The following is a 21,913-nucleotide window of genomic DNA, read 5'->3' as shown; positions in this document are numbered from 1 at the left end:
TTCTTAAAAAATGCTTCCAAAACCAAACTCTTCTGTGGCAGTAATGGTTAGTCACAGAAAATAAAGTCTAAGAAGTGCAATCTGATTTCTTTCTCCCCTGCTTTTCTGTTGGTTGCAAATAATGGTTTGAGAGTTTCCTGGTTGTGAGAGAGGCCGCTTTCAGATAAGGAAATACACTTCTTGGATATGGTACAGCTTGTGCTCTAAACAAAGTAACACTTTACCTGCATTTTTGTAAGTAGTTTTATGTGCAGTTACTACTTCTTCTATATGTCTCTCGATTTTCTGAAAGTCCATTGCAAAAAAAAACGGGCAAATTCTTTTTACAAGAACATCTAGACTATTCCTTCTTAGCAGCCCTGAACTTGTCTATTAAAAACAGCTTTGAGTTATATCTTGCTCATGTATAAAGAGTTGGTGGTATCTTTGCTTGGAAAAAAGAGTATTTTTGATTCTTCCAGTTTTGAGTTGCTGAAAAAAGCAAATTAAACAATCAACTTGTGATAGTCATGCCCTAAATGCTGCATAGTTATATATACAAATTAGAATCACAATGACTGCATAAGCATATCTTATGTATAACATCGATAATTTGATATACAGTATGGATAGTTGCATGTACAAATGGATTCACTTCAGTTGCAGAAATGCATATCAAATTTAGGCAAATGCTTTTCCATGCTGAAATTGTTCAGAGACTAGGACTGAGCTAAGATTTGAGACATGTCTAAAATCCTTGATCAGTGTTTCTAAAACTTCGGTTATTCAGACACTTTAGCTGGTATTGGCAACTGCAGTAATGTCATGCCACTCAAGGATGAGTCCTGTGTGCATTCAGTAGAAGATGCTGTTGCTTCAGGAAAACTTGTAGTCTTCCACATTCCATTTGTGGTACTTATTTCACAGTTTGGGTACTTCTGTTTGTCAACTTATGCTGCTTATTTGTGAATGGTATCTAAAAAAATAAATATTTGGAATTCATTTGAAGGCAGTAGTTCCAAAATTTAAGCCAAATAATTGGTCTGGGTGAAAAGTAACCAATATAGGAGATTTTAAGCTGTTTTCATTTGTTTCACTCTGTGTCCACAAGATTATTTGTGTTGGCACAGTGTAGAGTCCAATGGAGATAGGAACCTGGAGGAGGAGTGTACAGAAGCTGCTCTTTCTGATGGTAGTACATGCCTAAATGCATGTCAGACTACAGCCTAAGAAAAGCAAATCAACAGTAGAAACTTAATGTTGGCTATTTTGAACTATCAGACATTGTGCTAAGAAGCAAGCTGTTACAAACCAAAGCGAAGGGTTCTTGAATGAGACTAGGCTTTTTTGGTTATGTGCTAGTTGGTAGACTTAAACTGAAAAAGTGCTAACATGCCATATTGTGACCAAAACACAAACTACATTGTTTATCAATCCCAACAGTTTTGAATGAAAAGAGAGCACATGTTTTGAGAGGAAGAAGTGTCCTGGCTTTACTATGTGACAGTAAAGATTAAGCTGCTTAATCAGTCATGTTCTTTAGGAGACTCCATTAGCTTCATATTTTAATTTTTTGTTTCTATGGTCTGTTGTCCTAGCATTACTTAAAATTAGAGTTAACTGTGAAAGGAAGTAGTACATGTAATTATAACCCCTGATGTGTGTTTCTTACCTGTATTTCTTTTAAAGAATATATTGAGAAACAGAGAGAATGGCCGTGGATCACTGAAGAATGTAAGCGCTCCAATATACTGAATGTTTCTTGGTCTTCCCCATCTCATTGTTTTTCATAACATCCAGGACATTTGAAATGTTAACGTCTATTTTAAATATCTATTGCATGTTTCAAAATTGTTATTTGAAGTGATAATGTTATTTGTGCAGATATTTTTGATATCATTTCTCTTTAGACATTTCAGTTTCTTCAGCAGTATGGCCAGATCTGTACAACATATAGAAATAATGATCTCTATAGTTCTAACAAAACCATATAGATGAGGTCAGAAGATGGGATAGTACATGGTTATTCAGGAAGAATCAACATTTTCATAACGACAGAAAGAAATAGTCAGCCCTCATAATCTTCCTGATATAGACAAGTGTACATCTTGGAACAAAAAAGACATATTTGTAAAAATGAAATGCATTTGCCAAAAACTTGATGAGTTTCTGCTTCCTGTCTTACCTCTTCCTCTGTCCCCCACAGATCACATTCTAACACAAAACCAATTTTAATAGATCAAAAAAAGATCTGAATGAGAGAGAATAAGGAAAAAATGCTATACCAGATGCTTTCAGCAGTGTTTGGCAGCAGAGAATGTGCAGAAATGTGTGGAAGCAAGAATGGGGATGCAGCATGAAACAGTAGTCTCATCACTATAGCTGAAGCCTTGAGCTCATATGCATCTTTGTTTTCTTCTGTTCAAACCCTCTCATTCCACAGCTACTTTCCACCTTAATTTCAGCAGTTCTTTTGAGGAGAGAAGGGCAAGATCTGAGAACAGGAAGAGAACTGACAAGTAAGCCAATAAAATTCTGGAAACAGGGGAAGTTAGTGTTGTGTATAGATAATATGATGAAAGAACTAAAAAGAAAGTAAGTGCTGGACCAAACCCAAAGTGGGGAGCACTAAAGGGAGTGGGGTAACAGGACCTGGATTGGGCCATGCAGTTATGAAGTAACAGATTTGTCAGTTCTTAATTCATGGGTGGGGAGAAGGCTAGGCCTTTCCATTCCCAACTAGTCTCAAAGATCTGTTAGTAGGTTATTTTACTAACTTCCTCTGTGTTCTTTGTGCATTGCAATACCAATCCATGAAGAAAGCTGTCTCTTATGTTGACCCCCCCCCCCCAAGCACGCCTTAGACTTGCTATTACTGGATTGATTACTTTAAATAAATGTCCACTTTTAGCATCGAGTCCTTCACAGTCCCTGCCACCATTTTGCTCCTTTGCAACCAACTGTGGAACACAGCTGCTTCTCTCTCAATCTAAAGAAACAGCTGTTCTTACAGGACATGTGTTACTGGAGTCTTTGCTCAGTAGGGACTCCCAGTGAAATTAATGGAAATCCAGGCTGAGTAAAGACTGGGGAATGATTGTCAGATAGGCCCCTCATTCAAATAATATGTAAATATTTTATATCAAAAGTTTTGAACCCTAATGTTTCTTTGTGATTTGTGAGCCTCTTACACATTGAGACTTTCTGGGATAGTTAATTTACAGACAGAATACACTTAGGGAAGAAGAGGGGAAATGCACAATGCCAGACATGTTGGAAGAACTACAAAAATGGAGTCTGAAGGAGATGAGAATGGGCAAGAAAATGAGACTGGAGCATAGATAAGAGCAGACAAGGAGGTTGGGCAGCGGAATGAGGTAAATAAATGGTGGAGAGGAGATGAAGAAACAGGCAGCTGATATGGAAACAGGGAATGGAATTATTTAGGACTTAACAGATGAGTGACATGCCTAATTTCAGTGTACTTAGAGACAGGAGGACTTGAGAGAAATTGGAGAGCTGGGGAATGTAACTAGAGCTGCATCAGAGGGATTCGGATGTTCAAAGGCACGTTCAAATGGAGAGATTTAATCAGCAGTGGTAGAAAATGAACAGTGGATTTTAGAGAAGTTGCAGATATAAAGTGGGAATGTTTTGCAGCCATTTTCATGGGATTGAAAGGGAGGAAAGAAAAGCTTAATGTAACACAAGCTTTTTTTTTTTTTTTTTTTTTTTTTTTTTTTTTTTTTTTTTTAATCCTACTCATCCAAGAATTTGTCAGAAGCTATTGCTGTGCTCCAAATACTGGCTTTACAAAGTTCAGGTGGATATTATGTAGAAGTGCCTACTTGGCTGATGTGATGATTTAATAGTGGTACTACTAAGCTCAAGGAATCGACTCCAAATGAGTAGTGTTCATTCTGCAAACTTGCCACTGAAACGCATAGGAAGTGGGCTTTTTGGTTGATGCATGAAGCCTTGGGCAAGCCATTTGCAATTCTGGCAGGTTATCTCGAAGATTAGAGCTGCACATACTTGTGGTATGAACTCTCTAGACAGGGTAGATACCATCACTTTCGTAGCTGTTGCCTTAGAAATACTCATTCTGGATATGAAACTCGCCAAAACCGTTAAAGATCTCAAAAGCATGTATATGTTTTAGCTCATAAGCATTTGAATTGTGGCCCACCAGTGTTGTTTAATTGGTAAACCTAGAGAGTATTTCACAGATATTTATTTTTTTAAAATGCTTCAAGAACTTTATCAGCTTTGGATGGGAGAAGGATGGACTGTAGCCCTGGGGATCCAAGTAGTGGGATGTGCTTGGCAGTGGGAACTTTTGGTGCTCTTTAATGATGTTTAGGGAGAAAAAATAAGCTATTTTGCTAGGGGCCTAGACTGCATAGCTACATAGACTTGAGTCCATCAACAGTGTTCAAACTCCCAGAGGGTCCCTTTGACTGACTGTGAGGGACTAATGAGCTGGCCTGGCTGTTTATGGGCTGTGGTTAACCTCTTGCAAGTTAGGATTTCCTGTCACCAGCAATGGGCTGTGACCGCCAGCACCACAGTGTTAATGATGAGGTAGGGGCTGATGAATGGCTGGACTCCAGATGGCAGCCTTCACTGGCAAAGAATCAAGTGGTTAGAGGGGGAAAAACACTGATGTCTACAAGAGAAATAATGCAAACTCCAGAACCTATAATTCCCATGTTTAAAAAAAGAAAAGGGGAAAGAAACTGGAGACAAATTCAAACCAAATGAAGCTTTTATCTCTACATTCTGAATAGAAGATTGTTCTTCGGCAAAACTGGCTGCAAAAGCCAGGCCAGTTAAAACAATGTGCAGGCAGCTTGCCTCCAAGTAACCAGAAATTGTTGGCTCGGAGTAGCCTGCTCTGAGGAGCCAACCTGCTGGGAGATGTTATCCGAGCAACGGGCTGAATACAATTCTTCCTGCTGTGGAATGGCTCTTTGGCAAATGAAGACCCTAATTAGAGATGGAAGGGTTTCTATTTTGTTTTTCTTTAATCCTTACCCTGCGGCCATTGCAATACAGCCATGTCTCTGCTTGTGTGGAGAGAAGTTTCCAGTTTCCCTTTGTAACAAGTATCCCTCCCCCCCTCCTTTTTTTTTTTTTTTTTTTTTGAAAGAAGCAACAATCTAACAACATGGGCCCACCGCAGTTTGGGATCTTGAAAACTAATCTAATCCAAAACTAAGGACCACTGTTTGAAAGAATGGTGATGTCATCTCTTATTAGCCAACACATGTGAAGTTGCTAGATAATTAGAGTACTAGGGTAGGATGCATCCTTTTGCTACTGAATTTATTATCCAGGCTAATTCTTCTAGCAGATAACTTGACAGAAGTGAAAAAAATGAAAAGGCAGAAGTCTGAAGTTTGCACTGAAGTACCTGTAGTATTATACTGTACACGAAGGGAATTTTGCAAGCTTTTAATTTGGAAAGATTCAAATTCCTTACAGTGGGTTACATGCATATTCTGTAGTGTTTGATACAGATATTCCTACCTGACAGAGGGGATAGAAGCTGCAGAGGTACATGCTACAGCAATTTAACTCTAGCGTGTCAAAATGAAGATACTTTTGCTGCTTGACTGCTCCCTTTGGCATATATGAGGTCTATCTGACTGTTCATTCACTGACTGCATGCAGATGCTTAAAAACTCTGCAAAGAACATTGCCTTTTCTGTCACTACTGAGACTTGGATCTACTATTTCTTCATCTCAGGTGACAATAATGTTATCTCCAAATGTCCTTCCTCATTTACAGTGGAGAGCAACCTGTGGATGGAGGCAAGCTGGTTGAAGGTGAGCTCGAGTGAAACAGGTGATACTAGAAGCAGCATCATGTATTTTCAGTCCTGTCAGTGCCTGCCTTGCATTTGAAGATAGGTATATACCTAAAAGTGGCATTAATCAGCCTGTAGTTTTGGAGTGGTTTTTTTTAGTTCCTCACCTGGTAAGTTTTCATGCTTATGCATTCTTTAATTTCTTTTCAGCGTTTTGGTGGTTTGTGTTCATATTTGTGTTTTGTCTTACCTTCCAGATAGATGATAGCACTGTGGTACTATTGAACACAAAGCTGTTTGGCTTTTAGGACAATTTTTAGTTTTTGCAGATGTGTAGGTATATCTTGGATAGACTACTGGAGGTGCCTCAGACTTCTCCTATACACTTTACATCAATTTTTTACAGACTGAGTCTGTTTCAAGTCTTTCTTTGCTCTCTGCCTAAAATATGTATTTGCCTAAAGCTGTTGCTTAGTGAAAAGTTTCTACAATAAGATAAAACCTATTTCTCAGAAGGACTGATGGACTTCCTCACTGACTTGACTGTGACAGAATGGAATTCCTGTAGGACTGAAAAAATTCAAAAACTGTACTTTTTTTCTCTTTTGATATATCAAAAGAGAATATATATATATATATATATATATATATATACACACACACACATACATACACATATATACATATATATAAAAATACCATGGTATAGACTTAAGGTAATACTGTATTATAGCACATGCTTCTGGCTCTGGGGATAAGAGGAAAGAACAAACATAATAAGTAGGTAAAATAGTAAATATAGGAAGGCAGTCCAACAGCTAGCTTGTTTTCCCTGAGCAGCAGTTAATGGGAGTGTTGTGTACTTGATGGGTGTCTAGTGCTCTATTATACAAATTCAAGTTAGTGGCAGAATTGCAGCCTGTTTTGTACTAGCTGTCAGAAGCCTGATTCCATTTCTGTTTCAGAAAGGAACAATATGTCTTTGTAAGGTTAGTGTCTTGTAGTACTAATGTAAGTGATTTCAATATGATAAGCATTTGTTAACATGGTTCTTTTTCTCCCCCCCTTAATGAGGGGTAGAATTAGGGTGACCCTTCAGGGTAAATAGCATGTTTGTGCTACGGTACAGAGTTTATCTCTAGAAGTGGCTCTGTTTTTATTATTGGTACTTGAACTCATGTCTCTCTCTCTTTTTTTTTTTTTTTTTTTTTCCCTCCAACCTAGTTAATGAACAAGCATGAATTCCCTTATGTGGTATCAATAAGGAGTTCTGCAAATGAGAATAATAGCTACCAAGGGACAATTTTACATTACTTGTCAACTTCCAGGAAGGACTTCACTTAAAATGGTTTATCTTCACAAAATTGTCACCTTTTTTTGGGAAAATAGCAGTTAGTTCATCACCAGAAATCAGTTGTGTTGTAGATGAACCCAGAACTATTGGAATACATACTTCTTATTCCTTACACTAATAAGTGTAAGGTATAAATTATTAATTAATTATTATTAATATAACTGTAAGGTAACTTACAATACATTTCTGAGCAAGAAACCATCCATGCATGCCTAAGGAATTGTTTTGGTCATAGTTAAAGCCAATGTTCAGACTCTGTTTTTAAAATATTAACTCATGTACTGACTTGGACTTGAATTTGTTATTTTCTCAGAGCTTGTTTAGAGCTGAAATAGGTGTATATGCAATGGATGCTTCTGCATCACGATACAGGAAGAGGGTTTTTTTTTTTTGGCTTGCTGGCTATTCTGATTAAAAAAAAAATAGCACTAATTCCTCATAGATTTGGAAAAAGAAAGAGTTATTGTAATCATTTGATGTAGCTCCTGTATCAATGAGACCATAGAAATTCTTTGATATGCTAACTTATGTTTAACTTTAAAATGCATCTGTTCTGCTTTATAAGCTGCAAGTGGACAATCTGGTAGCTCACCAGTTACCTGTCCTGTCATCTGAAGGAGCTGCTATTCCCCAGATCTTTTCTGCTTTTGAAATTCACCAGTATTGGACTTTTTGATTTCCCCCCCACCCAGGTAATAGAAAATATGTTAGCATAAGTCTTGAGCCCCTCTTTGCACATTTTGAAGATATTTATCATTATCAGTTTGCCAGCTTCTAAATTCATTTAGTGCACCATGTGTTTGTATCATTCCAGTTCTTTATAAAAATCTCTAGTGGTACTTTTCCATGTGCCCTAGGAAGCACAGCTGTACCCCTCCAGCTCCTCCCTAAATCAGGTAAACAGAGAATCCTTTTTTAGAGAAAAGATTAAACTGATTGGTAAGTACTTGGTGGTTGTGGATCCTAGTAGAAGCCTAGGTCAAATTCATAGTGTATGAGTAGTCTAGTGTCCAGGGCTTTTACCTGTCAAAATGTTCTGTCATCTGCAAATGTGAGTGTATTGGATATAGTGACTTAGTTCTGCTCTTCTGGATACACAGATGTAATTTTTTTTCTGGATGGTATTTTTGTGGTTGTTGCTTAATTCAGTGATAATTATTTAAAACTATGGTAATTTACCATCTGGAGCAGAATTTAGTATCCTGTATGTCTGATGGTAGAATGAATCTCTTATACTTTAGTACTAGCTTAGCATAAGCCCTTTTTACTGTTGATTTCCTTCCTATCTTCATGTTTTCCAGCATCCTGGAAACATGAGATCTTGGTGCCAAATGGAGAGAAAGAGGCCTGGAGAAATCAATGTGTTAACTGTAGAGAGAATGAATCCCAAGGCCCAGCGCAAGATTCCTTGTGCTGTAGATAACTTCTTGTCCTCTGTTCTGATATTAAAAAAGACCTGTGAGTCCTCACAGGTTCACCTTTCACTTTCAAATGAAGCAAATTTCTATCCACACTGCATGGCTTATCATGCTACACTTTTCAACGTAATGTGAGTTTTCTAGTGCTAGTGATGATTTCATATCTAGATGACATGTCTAGTGCATGCTGTACTAAACTTGGCTAATTAATAGTCTCCTGCCATGTGCTTCAAGCATCCCCATTGTTCTTAACCTCCATCTGTTTGCTTAAAGACTTCAAACAGTTAATTCTGAGAATTCTCAGAAAAGTTACATAACATTATATTCTACCTTCTTATTTCGTGTAATGTTTTGTGGCCTCATTGGTAGCTTACATATTTTAGAAAGAACTCGGGGCCAAGTCATCACAGGAAGACTGGAAACACCAAGTTCCCTGCATTCATATTATTAAGTTGCCCTGCTAGTGTAAAGAGGATAATAATGAAATGCTGTTCCTCATCAGCTCTACTGGATGTAGAGGGTTATGGAAATTAATAACATCTGGATGTTATGCTGCTTCAAACACATATTTTAGGAGAAAATAGAGATCAGAAGATACAAAATTAGGTTGCTACCAAAAGAAATTTGTAGTGTTAGCAAAAACTTTTAGAAGTGAAAATGAGAAACTGACATACACATACAGTAGCACAAGGAAATGAGGGCATAGTTCTTTTATGTTAGCTTACCTCTGGAGACTCAGTTTCACTTGAATGTAACTTGATCAGGAGATGACTACTTCTGAGCCAGAGTTTTGACAATTTAAATCCACAGATTGCTAAGTGTGCAAGGACTTAGTGCCCATGTTTTTGATGGACCAGAACTCAAATCCTAGAGTGTTGGTTTCAAGTGAGCTAGAAGCATATCCAAAGGCAAGGCATATGAAGAAAGCTTTGGGAAACTGATAGTGAGCTAAGGTGATAATACTAGCATTTTCCTGGTAGACTTCAAAATTTGCAGCCGGAATATCTCTTCCTTCCCACCTCCCCCCCTTTTTTTCTTAGTGAAATCTTCAAGGTAACTGCTAAATTATGATCTCCAACTTGACTTTTAGTTTGAAGATTGAGTCCAGGGTGAAAAGGCTGCATAGGTATAGCCAAAGGGGGTATGGAGAAAGCAAAAGCCCTCAAAATCCAGGGAATAGTACTGGACTGTTGTATATTGCTTCCCATAGCAAAAAAAGGCGAGTATCCAGTCTCTTTACACTCCTAGGAAATGCTTTTAGGTAGTTTTTGCTTTGCTTTTTTGTTTTTGAAGTACAGAGGTTTTTTTCATTGTTTTGTATATCTGAACAGGAAGAACAATTCTGACTATATTCATAGCTTAGGTACTATAGGAATAGCTTCTTACACTGCTCTAGGTTAATAGTTGCTTTAATTTATAACTCCAGCATCATTTTCCCATCCTACTGTTTCTTAGTGACTTCTCTCAGCCCAACAGCATGCTAATATGTATGCTTTACTTAATTGCCCTAGACCAAGAATTATATTTCTAGTTTGTCTACTTTCTAGTTTGTCTACTTTCTGTACACCTTCAATGAAAAGATAAAATTAAGAATTACTTGGGTTGGCTGCAGCAGTGTTTTATAGTAGATTAGTAAATAATTGCCAAAATAAATGCATCTCCTGACCACTATATTTTGAAGGTAACTGTGTATAGGAATTCTGAAGCCATGAAAAAGCTTGAAGGGGTTAAAATGTAGCAGCACTTCGTGTTATACTATCAATTATCATAAATGAATCTGACCACTTCTCTTGCTGAGTGTGCTAACCCCTTTTGTGTATGCCATCCAGTTTAAGACCACGGCCCTCTTCGGTGCTGTCTCCCAGAGCTTGCCTTTTCCTCTGACTCTGCCCCTCAGAGCAACACGGGCTGATGCTCTGCAAGATGGTCTGTGATAGCAGAAGGCAGTCACAAGAGATTTGCAACCAGAAGGCTTTGCTGTTTTCAGAATGACCTACATTTATTTTTTTCATATTGTTTTTATGTGCTCTAGACTAACCAAGCTGTTTCTACTTAACCTGAGAAGCAATAGATGCTTTTTTCTTCCCCTCCTGGTTTTAACTGAGCTGCTCAGTACTGAGCGATACAGAAAACATTGATATCTATTGTTGAGGTGATTACAAAGTAAGACAAGAATCAACACAAGTTTCTTTTCTTAAATTAGAAAGTCTTAAGTGTGTCTCTCTTGAAGTTGGGTGTTCTTAAGTGATGTCAATAATATTGTTTTCTTAGTTACAATAGTATTTTCAAATTTAGACTACTGCTTTGAATTTGGCAGTTCTACACTGCTGGATTGATAAAGCAATTGTCATAATGCTGTGTAATGCAATATCCATAGGTTACGCCAATAAAACTAAAGTGCTAGAGGAACTGAGCTGAGGGTTCCTGTCAGGAGGGGGTTTTATGCTAGGGTGATACTGTCTGCTGTAGCTTTGAGAGTGAAATCTGTAGGTTCCTTTTTCTTTTTTTCAGAAAAGGTTGAAATGGTGTCTTGCTTACACTTTGCCTCAGGGTTTCTGGAGTTACTGGGGAACTGTATATTAACAGGGCTAAGACATCAGTTGGTTAATTTGTAACTTTTGCCATTAGCAGGGTAGATGTCCTTTTCCCCTTCCTTTTCTGTCCTGCAGAATTGGCCTGTGGCCTAGCTTTCTAGATCTACGGGGGGGGGTGGGGGTGGGAGTTCAAGGGCCAAGGCTTTTTGATGATTGAGCCCAATTTCAGTGTAGGCAAGACACAGGGGATGCCTGTACTGTTCAGGTGGTGTTAGTCTGTATTCTCTGTAGCTCTGAAAGAAAAGGCATTGAGGAGGTTGTCTGTTGCAATAAAACAGTGGATTTGACGCAGTGCTGAGGGGTGTGTGCAAGGTTCCTGGTGGTCAGTGGAGTGCCATGCTGGAATGTCTTCAGCTATGGCTGCTGCTCCATGTTTTTGCAAATACAGTTGTGAGTCTGGGGCTGAACATGGGTTTTCTTCTGTTAATGAAAAACATTGCATATTTTCCTCCAAAGTAGCTGCTGCTGCTTTGTTATGGATAGTCCAAAGTTGATAGGCAACATGTGACCTTGCTTGCTTTAACAGATAGTTTTCCAGACCTATTTTAAATTTTACCTCAGCAGTGATATCCACCTTAGTTGGCTTTGTAGCAGCCAGTCCAGTGGAGTTCTTAAATGCGTTGGCATATCTTGCTGAACTGTTTTGTTCCCTCCCCCCTTAATGGGATGACCCAATTATGAGGGAGAAGCATGTAAGGTGTTCTAGTGAGGTATACTTTTCTTTTTGCAGTAATAAGTATAGTGCTGCAAAGATAGCTGTGCTGTACTGTAGAGTCAAGTTGGAAAGAACTTTCTGAAATCCATGTGCATCTTGGTCCTGACAGGAGATTATGCCTCGCTTACCGTAAGGAGAATCTTTATTCCAAGCAGAAGTCAAAATCATGTCACAAAACCATTTTGGATTTTATCACCTACTTTCAAGTGATATCATTTTTATCATATTGAATATTTACAGTTGTCTGTGTGAGCCTTTTGCAGCATGCCATCCATAGAATGGGGATGCAGTTTGTACTCACTGCTCAGTTTAGTAGCAATTTTTAACTGATGCCTCTCTTCTGAAGAACTTAAGGGCTTTCACAGCATCAGTCTAAATGCCATTTGGCTGATTGAAATTGCAGACTGGAGGTGGTAAAACCTGCTTGTCAACCCTGAAGATTGATGTGCTGTATCGTGCATTTCATACGAGGACCACACTTTAGCTGCCTAGGTGATCTGTTTTGCATGTGTAGACCTTTCTGGGTTTATCCGCCCTTAACTGAAAACTCCTTAGAGCCTCTGCAGAAGTCAGACCCTGATAATAAAAGTTCATGAATGTTTACTTCAGTACCAAAGTTGCCCTCTGCTAATGGAGCAAAACCGAATGAAGACAAGTCTGCAGAAGGTGACTAGAAAAGCTGATATTCTAGAGCCTAGTACAACATTTTCTGTATCACAGCTCTGCTAATATTGACTATGTCTTTTTCGTCTTGCTTGCTGTTGATAGGGAGAAAACGTGCAAATCAATTGCTTTATTAGTGCTAAGGACCATTGGAACAGATTTTGTTACTTCTTGCTACATTTCTTTTGATGAAATACTGCAGAAGGAAACCCGGTCCTTTTCCAGTTGTATCCCCTAGCAATCAAGATTGTTGAAGGACTTACCAAACTGTTGACCTGACTTACCAAAGGAATGAAGTAAGACATTGGACTTTTAATCAAAAAACATGTTCCTTAAGTCACAGAATATGCAAACTGCTTGCTGTTGAGTGGTGATTGCATATTACCAATATGTTATGAGAGGCTTATTGCCTATCTCAAAGGGCCAAAGACAGCTGATAGAAGAATTAGCTATAGAACAGGGATTCCATCACATGTAGTTTACATAATCCCACTCTTATCCCTAACCCTGCAATGTGGAGAGTTCTGGCATGGCATATTGGGTCTGATGCACTGGGTTAAACATGCCTGAAGTTCCATGATTATTAATTCATAGAGAAATTGAAAGGGAGAACCTCAAAAAATGGCAGGAGTGTAAATTTGGTCAGCCTAGCTCAGTTCTCAACTAAACAAGGATGGATAAACCAAATTTCTTGACTGTTCTACTCAGCTATCTCTGCACAGAGTTTGAGCAAACCAATTACCACTTTCTCTGCCCAAAGCAGCAATAGCAGTGTTGTTTTTTTTTTTTTTTTTTTTTTTAAGGCTGGTTATACCTATTGCAGCTGTGCTGGTTTCCTCAATTCTGATGAAAAGTAGTGTTTTGGGAGCTGTAGGGCTGTCCTGCATGCTTTGTCCTTTACTGCTTCCTACTTCATTCATTTTGGAGGACCAGCTAGTAGTACATGCTGACACCTGATGGAATGAAATCAGTTTGGTAAAAACAGTTCATTGGCATCTGTACCGCTTGCCACCTAAACTATGACCCAGTTCTCCCTCACCTCCATCTTTAACACTTTCTTAATTCAGAGAATAAATCAGCTCTGTCATGTACTATATACTATATTTATAATTAACATTTGTTACTTAGTGTGCTGAGTTCCAGGAAGAAAACTTTTAGAGTGGGATGGTCTGTAGAGGTTAATCTGGGAAAACAGATATGTGGTTCTCCTGTGGATAGTATTTGTGTTAAAACAGCAGAATTTATCTGCAATTTCACATAGGCAGCCAATACTTTTAAAGCATATTTTTTCTCCTGTCAGCTTATCAATTGTGCCTAAAGTGTTTATTAAAAAAATGAAAAAGCATTTTTGTTTATATGTAGTAATCTGGCTCTACCGATAGCCACCTTTAACAAAGGGTTTTGCTGTTTTATGTGGAATGCATTACTATTTTTATGCAAGTGGTAGACCTAAAAGTGCTCAATGAACTTGGCTTTCCTCACCTGTGGTTCCAAGCCTCATTCCCCCTCATTTGTAACTTTTGTTCCCTGAAATCCATCAGATCAGTGTCTTATGCTCACATGTAAATACACCTGTATATTGTGAGGGAATTCCAACCCTGGCAAAGGAAGTAAATGTAGTGAATAAAAGCTAATGAGGTTGGTATGATTTTTCTCTTAAATGGGGACCTTGTTAAGCAGCTTTTCTTCTGATGTTAATTTCACAAGTGTTGCATAAGAGCTGACATTTATTGGAGTGAGGTCACACTAGAAAGTAGAGCAGGAGATGCTTACTGATATGAACACTTAATCTCCAAAGTAAGTGTTTAGGGTCCTTGTGTCAGTCAGTGGCAGACTTTCTTGCTGCTCTGTTACTGTCCTCCTCCCCATTTGGAATGAATGAGAGGAAACTGTCCACCTGTCTAAATCATCTGGCCATGTGGCTTGGAAGTTTGTCTCCCTTAAGCAAGCTGCTGCTTCCTTATTCTATTAGTTGGGGCCACTGGAAGGGAATGCAGAGTTCCCCCCCCCCCCCCAATCTTTCTGTAGTTTTCTAAGGTAATAATTAGAATTTCCCCAGGCCTGGAGATGTGAAGAGATACTTTCCTCATACTTCTGTCATGTTTTGTGTCCCCTGCTCTCTAGATTGCAGGGTCCAGTAAATTCTTTCAAGGTTTCATCTTGGATAGTATTTAATGTTCATCTTACGTTCATCTTACTGATAATTAACAGTGAGTTCATAACAAATATGTCTCTGTGACCCAAACCTCCTCAAGTATCTTCTCTTCACCCTTCTCTATGAACTGTGATAGGAGAATCTCTATGCGAATTGAAACGCTACAAAAACATCAATGAAAACAGTGTAATGTATTTGCAATACGAATAAAAGGTTTATAAAAATGTTTAGTAAATACACTATTCTACTGTTTACATCTTTGAGTATAAAGTAGGCAAATGTTTTCTTCAGCAAAGGGATTGTGATAAAGTAGGAGGCTTGTGATGCTTTGGGAATTGAGAAAGGGCAGATTTAGAGGAGAACATTGAGTCCATGATCAGTTTAGTAGCTTTAGAGGCACCTACATCCAGCATTTGATTAGGAAAGATATTTGAATGTCTACCTAGTGTTTGAAGAAATTGTATCAAATGCCAGATCTCTTTTTAATGCTCATTTACAAAGAAGAATTCAAGGAGTCATTTGAAAAGATTTCTAAACTGACTGAAACTCTTAACAGGGAGTTACAAAGTGCTTATTCTATATTTTATGGAATAGGTAAGTACAAATGTTTGCTGCTTATTTTAACAGCATTCTTAGTTCATGAGCTTGATTGCCTTTGTTTATCTGCTATTGTCATCTTCTTCCACAGAGAACAGATGATAAAATCCAAGTGATGATCTCAAATTATAAGTTTAAAATTTAATCCAAACACTATAGTTTTATAATTTTGCTGATACACAAGACAGTGTCTTCTCCCTTAAAAAAAAAAAAAAAAAAAAAAAAGATGCAAAAATCCACTAACTTGTGTGATTGTTCCATGCCTGGCTTGTGATTAAGATTCTACCTTTAGTTGCTGTATGCTACATCAAAGATATAGGAAAAAAAAAAAAAAAACCTTTGAAGCTTTGACAATGCTGATTTTAAATCGCATTAATATTAAAAATACTTAGCTAGTTACTTTTAACTCTGTTATCCAGAAGAAATACAAATATTTCCTTTTACAGAAGAAGAAAAAAATCATATGCTGTTCTGAGATAAGCTGACTGGCATGCACTTTTGGGGAAGAAGCCCACAGAACTTGAAAACAACATAGAAAAACATGAGTGGAAGTGGAATTTGAATCTGTATTTAAGTAACAAAAGAAAAAATTAGAATGATTAGGTTGGAATACAGCCTACAGTATTTACTGCTTTTACAGTTGCAATACATAGCCTACAACTGCAATGAACGTTTTCAGCAAAGTTCTCCACTTCCTTTACTGCTTTTGTTACTCCAGATTGCTATGATAAATTTTAAATACAAATATTTTCTTCATCAGGTTGTTTTGGGGATTTTCTCTTCTGTCTGTATTACTAATCCATGATGTTATCATGCTGTAAATGGACCTCTTCCTGTTCCTTTGACCTTCAATAATTCTAAAGATTTGTTCCTCCACTCTTGCAAGATTAGGCATTGTAGACTGCATCTGCATGGCCCCTCTGTTATCTGCATCCAATGAAAGTGTTGGTTGTTGCTGTCTTCTCTTCAGCCCATGTGATTCTGGCTGTATTGCAGCCATACTACTTGGGGCACTTTGAAACCTGCAGAAGGAATCTGTGACAGTTATCAGTGCTCAGAAGATTAGAAAAACAAAATTGGAGAGTTTTTTGCTCCTTATGTAAGTCCAGACCTGTGAGGACCTTCCCAGTGGACTGTAATTGATACTGAGGAAGCTTAAAAGTGAGACTGAGGTAAGGAAAAGAAGACCTAATGTATCTATAGCTATCTCCCAAGTGCACACAATGAGTGATAGGAGATTCAAGCTTTAATTTGCCTTATGCCCTTATCTGGGCAGCAGGAGTCAGGGAGCTGGATCAGAGCTCATCTAGGAAAAGAGGGGCCTCCCTGTGAGCAGTGTGAACCTTCTTCCTATCTCAGGGACTACCAGCTGCGATCAAATGAAATGTCTACCAGAGGACTCTTTGTTGGAACCACAATGAAATTCCACCTTTGAAACTTTATTCTGAAAAATGAAAGTAGAAAATGAGAATTTTTTCATCTGTGTGCACCCAGATTATTTTTGACAACTCTCTCTTGTTGACCATCTGTGCTCTACTAGAAATGGTTTGAGAGGCTTGCTTTTTGTTTTTAAGGAAGGCAGTTCCCAACCATGCCACCTAGATATAGTGGCATGGGTTGCAAGTATAAACCATAATTTGTACAACATATGTAACACCAAAAGGGGGGGGAAATGCTCTAACAGTCAGATGCCCCTGTAAAAAATGTAATTCCTTTCCACAAAACTTACTGTGATTCCAGGCAGTAAAATAAGGCTGTGCTTGTCAAGCAAGACAACAGGTTACTTGTCTGTATCTTACAGAGAGTTACTTTATATATAACCTGATTGTTGTACCTGGTTATTTTGTACTTCAGGACAAAAGAATCCAATCTGCATGTAGGAGCACTTTACATAAGGAGTGAAAGTTACAGTGGTGATGCTTGTTTTTAGTGGCCATGTAGAGCAAATGGATCAGTCTGCTGCTCTGCAGGGAAAGACTGGGAGGCTGTAGTCTCTATCAGCCGGGAATGGTCATTTGAATTACTAGAAGTGCAGCTGTAACTGTTTGTGCTGCTATTTGAGAAAGGAAAAATATGGGGGTGTTGTGACAGTAAGTTTTTAACTGCTGAAGAGAAATAATCTCAGCAAGTGCTGGGCCTGCACCTTTATTTTTCTGTCAGTTGCATGGGAATTGAACTGAGAAAATGCCTTTCTGTTAGTTTGACCTTAGGTATTATGATGATGAGGAATGCACTTCTAAACTTTTTTCTCCCCCTCTTCCAACTTGGATCTTTTTCTTTTTTTTTTTTTTCTTTTTTTTCTTTCTTTTTTTTTTCTTTTTGATTTAGGTTTTGGCCCTTTAAAAAAAGGGAGGGGGGGTTAGGGGCAGTCTTTAAAATGTTGAACATCCTAAAATGAAAAATCACATGGTTGTTATAGTCGGGGATCACTCTCAGCAGGACTGAAGTCCCAGATCCTGGCTGGCGCAGGCAGCACTTCCACGGCTGTGGTGGCTTTTGCTGTGCTGCATGGCCTTCCCGCGGGCAGGGATGCCGGGCGCCTCGGCCCTGGCCCCACGTGCACCTGCTGGCCCGGGGCAGCGGCAGCGCCCTGCGCTCCTGTCAGCGCGACCGTGAGGGCCGCACCGCGGCACCGCACGCTGGGGCGCTCCTTAGCTCTGCGCCTGGCAGCGGGGACCTGGCCGCGGTGGGGAGCGGAGGAAGGTGGCACGGGAGAGGAGAGTTGCTGGCTCTGCAGCGCCCTTCTGCGCTTGGGGCTGGCAGAAATGATGGTGCAGTTGGCTGGAGGCGCCCTTGCTCGGCCATCCCGGGGCCGAGGGGGTGGTGGCGTGGCGGCTGCCCGTGGCCTGCGCCCTGCGCGGGGCCTGCTCCCCACCTGGCGCCGGAGGGGCAGCAACGGCACGGGGCTCGCCCGGAGCCTGCTCTCCGCATGCTGCCCAGCCTGGAGTCACGGCAGCAGCCGGGCTGCTCACCGCTTTTAGAGTGTCTGCTCTGGGGGCTCTTCGCAGCTGTGCTGCTGGGGAATGTGCTGGCTTTGCCTCTGCCCTTGCTGCTAGGTGGGGAGTTAAGAAGTTACATGTGTCTGAATCTGTCTTCTGATGGCAGAAGGCAGAGCAGGTTACCATTTCCACAGAGAGCGTGAGTATCAGCACTGAGACACAGATTGGAAGCGCTGCTCTTTGCAGAACTGTAGGACAGAACTCATCATGGGCTTTATGGCACTCAAGCTCACAGCGCTTTATGTGGTTCAGAGGGGCTTATTTTCCATTTTAGAATGACATTCCATGCTTTTGGAGCATGGAGACACATATCTTTTGCCCTTTTTGCCTATTCATCTGCCAAAAAAGACACTACCCCCCCTTCCCCCTACTCTGATAAATGTACGCAGGGCTGATAGTATGCTCATCCCAGTGGAATTTAGTAGTTTTACAGCACAGGGAGCACTGTGGTAATGGTGAATTATACTATTCAAGTCTTTAGAAATACTGGTACCAAAAAATACCATGATATTAAGGATGGCACGTGCTAATTCTTTCTTCTGAGTATTGGCTTGTCACTCAATTGTTAGTGGGCATAAATAAAACTTACTATGAGTAAATTTATACGAGGGAGGAAAACTACAGGCAGAACAGTAGGGGAAATCTTCCTGGCAGGTGTAATTCTAAACAGTCTTACAGAAAGCATTTCAGGCTATATTACCTGGGATTTTTTCCTGTTTCATATACAGCCTAATTTTAAGTTCAATAAATTAAAAAAAAAAAAAAACTTCTCTAATAGAGTTTTTGAATTCAATTGATACTTTTCACCTCTAACTTAAAATTCTGCGATGCGGAGTACGGAATACAGATTGCGTATCATTGGTGGAAATTTAACGATAAAGTGCTGTGCTGTAAACTGCTCATTCACTGTGTACACAGAACAAAGGCTTTTTTCTGAAGCAAGCTACAAATTTTCTTCAAAGATACCTTCAGAGATCAAAAGTGCCTTGCTTGTCAACTGACCATCCTGAAAGAACAATCTAAATGTCCTGAACAGTTCTGCAAGCACTGAATGTCTGTAAAAAAGTGTCTTCTGGGGAAATTTGGGTGAGCTTTCACCTCAGGGCCATGTCTCTGTCGTGGAGAATGTGTACTAGATTCCTTTTAACTTTTCCTCCCCAACAGCTATTAGTGATTAGCCAGGTGTGCTGACTTCAAAGGGGATGAATGTTTGCTGGGCTGAGACAGAGACCCCCTTTAGGGAGTTGGTTTCCCTCAGGTGCTGTCTGATGTGCTTTATTAGATTTAAAATGAAAACAAAATCCAGGAATAGAGCAAAGAAAGATGTTCAAACTAGCAGCCCTGTCCTGGCCAACATTTTTTTTATGAGAACACTTAAGCAGTATTTTGTAATTCATCACTTTTATGTATTTTTCTTATATCTCAATTTAAGTGCAGGGTCTGCTTGTCTCTGTGAAAAGCTAGGGTGCTCTTGTTTAGTTGTGATGGTGTTCACTGTCATTGCCTGGAGAAATAACTTTGCATTCTACATCCAGCGAAAGTAGTGACAGTTCTGAACAGATATTGAGAGTGTTTGCTTTATGGAGCCACTGAGCAGCACTTCAGCAGGATGTACAGAGGCACACTTGCAGACATTGGTAAAAATACCATGCCCTAGCCTTGGTGGTTAAAATACTGATCTCTGAATCCTCAGAGGATTTTAGTATGTTCCAATACCTTCTCTGTGCTGTTGATGACTCCAGTTTTGAACTGTGTATTTGTATAAAAGCCTTATACTTAAAGGTTTGATTTTATTTGCATAAGAAGAGTTGCATGCAAGACTTCTGACCTCTAATGGTCAGGAAGAGAAGCATCCTCTCATGAGGACAAAAATACAGGCACTTTGCAGAAGGATTGCGGTGTTCTAGATTTTGTGACTGCGAGAGAGTATGATCCAGGAGACTTAAAAGGTATAATAAACCCCATGCACCTTCATTTCCTACAATAATGAGCTTGGTTCTCTACCCTAAATGATGAGAGTGGTTGTTTTTATGGAGCTTTCAGTGTGATCTTTGAAGTAACATAGAGGAGGAAAAAATGTAATTTAAAGTGTCTAAAAGGTCTGAATCTCATTTGAATTCCTTTAAAAGCTTGGTGAGGAAGTCTGCATAGGAAGGAGCGAGCAGGGAAGACTGAATTTTAACTGCGCTCCACAGAGGTTCGGTAACTCCTATATTTGTAATTATTCTACTTTTTTTTTCTGACCACACACTGTTAAGTTTGGTGTCTGGAGATGAGGAAGAGGAGTCATTTTTGAGGTAAGAGGCAGTCTTTTGGGGGTGAAACTGAGGATGCTGTCTTTCCTGTTACAGGCAAAACGAGCAGTGCAGCGAGGAGCCACAGCAGTCATCTTTGATGTTTCTGAAAACCCAGATGCCATTGATCAGGTATGAAGGAGGACATACCCTTATTCAGCCTCTGAGCTTGCTGCTCTTCTTAGGGCTGCTGTGGTAAGACTTGAGAGCATGCAGTGTCTCACAGCACACCTATCTGAAGACGTACTGCTTCTGACCCTGGGTAATATGGTGCTGTGGTTTTCTTATTCCTCTTTTTGGTAGGCAAGAAGCAATGGAGGTGTTGAGAATATGAAAGAAAGAGGGAAGTTTTGGAGGTATCTTTTCAGCCTGCTGATAGAACAGATTGGGATGGGGGTATTGAGAAAGGACAAAGATTTTTGTGGCCTGTTAACTAGTTAAGGAAGTTCTGTTTGCCTAGCTCTAAGTACAAAATACTGTCTGTTTGGGTCTACCCAGCCTGTGGTTGATAATACTCGCTAGAAGCAGCTACTGTCAAGCAACTACTATTAAGGGTGCAAAATGACTTCCAAACCTTATTTTAAACAAGGTTCTTAAAGTTCTAAACTTTTTTTTGTTGTTGTTTGTTTTTCCCCCTCAGCTGATGATTTCTCAGCTACATCTTTGGTAGACAAGTAGGTTACATTTAGGTTAAAAATGCTGAAATGAGCATCTGTTGGATAAATGAATGCAGACCCTGTGCAATGGATGCTTTGAGAACTGTGCTTTGCATCAAGGCTACAGCCTTGATCTTACTAAAGTTCTCAGGGATATTTTTTTTCCTTGTTGTAAACAGAAAATTTATCTGCACAAAGCTGAACTGTTTTCTTTCCCCCCCAGTATTTTCTCTGTATTACATTTTGCAGTTACTTTTAGCAGCTCTGCCCTGAACTTAGGAAGCTGAGTGACTCCCTTCCCTCTAACAGCAGCAACTGTCCTTCATTGATTCTTGATAGTAACCTCAGTGCAACTATTCTCAAAATTTGAGGAATTGGTCAAGTGGACAGTTGAAATGTTGGAGGTACAAGTAAATTGGGAAAGAGATTAGTAGCTTAGTGCAGCAACTGACGACATAGGCTCTATTAGAGGACAAAGGAATAACTTAGGCAAACATACACAAATGAGACATGAATGACTACAGCTATCTAGCTTTCATGCTGTAACTGTTAGTTGTTTGGCTTCCTTCTCGTGTTGCTCTGGAAACTTACGTTTTATGCATTTCAATTCTCAGCCAAAGTCTTCAGAACCCTTGACATGAGGGGACAATAATTAATTTATCTTTAAAATAAGTAT

General features: G+C 39.4%; 1 protein-coding gene across 2 annotated transcripts in view; it reads left to right on the top strand.

Annotated features, from left to right (window-relative positions):
- Positions 1 to 21,913, top strand: part of ZNRF3 (zinc and ring finger 3) — a 101,400-nt gene that overhangs the window by 65,987 nt on the left and 13,500 nt on the right. The window contains exons 2-3 of one of the 2 annotated variants that reach the window (XM_062590099.1): positions 5,774 to 5,811; positions 20,639 to 20,713. In XM_062590099.1, coding sequence (XP_062446083.1) covers positions 5,774 to 5,811; positions 20,639 to 20,713 — 113 coding nt within the window. The remainder of the gene's footprint in view (positions 1 to 5,773; positions 5,812 to 20,638; positions 20,714 to 21,913) is intronic. The other variant, XM_062590100.1, reaches the window with a different exon arrangement.

This window comes from Rhea pennata, chromosome 17 (assembly GCF_028389875.1).
Source record: "Rhea pennata isolate bPtePen1 chromosome 17, bPtePen1.pri, whole genome shotgun sequence".
NCBI classification, from domain to species: Eukaryota; Metazoa; Chordata; class Aves; order Rheiformes; family Rheidae; genus Rhea; species Rhea pennata.
This window is presented reverse-complemented; position numbering and strand designations above follow the sequence as displayed.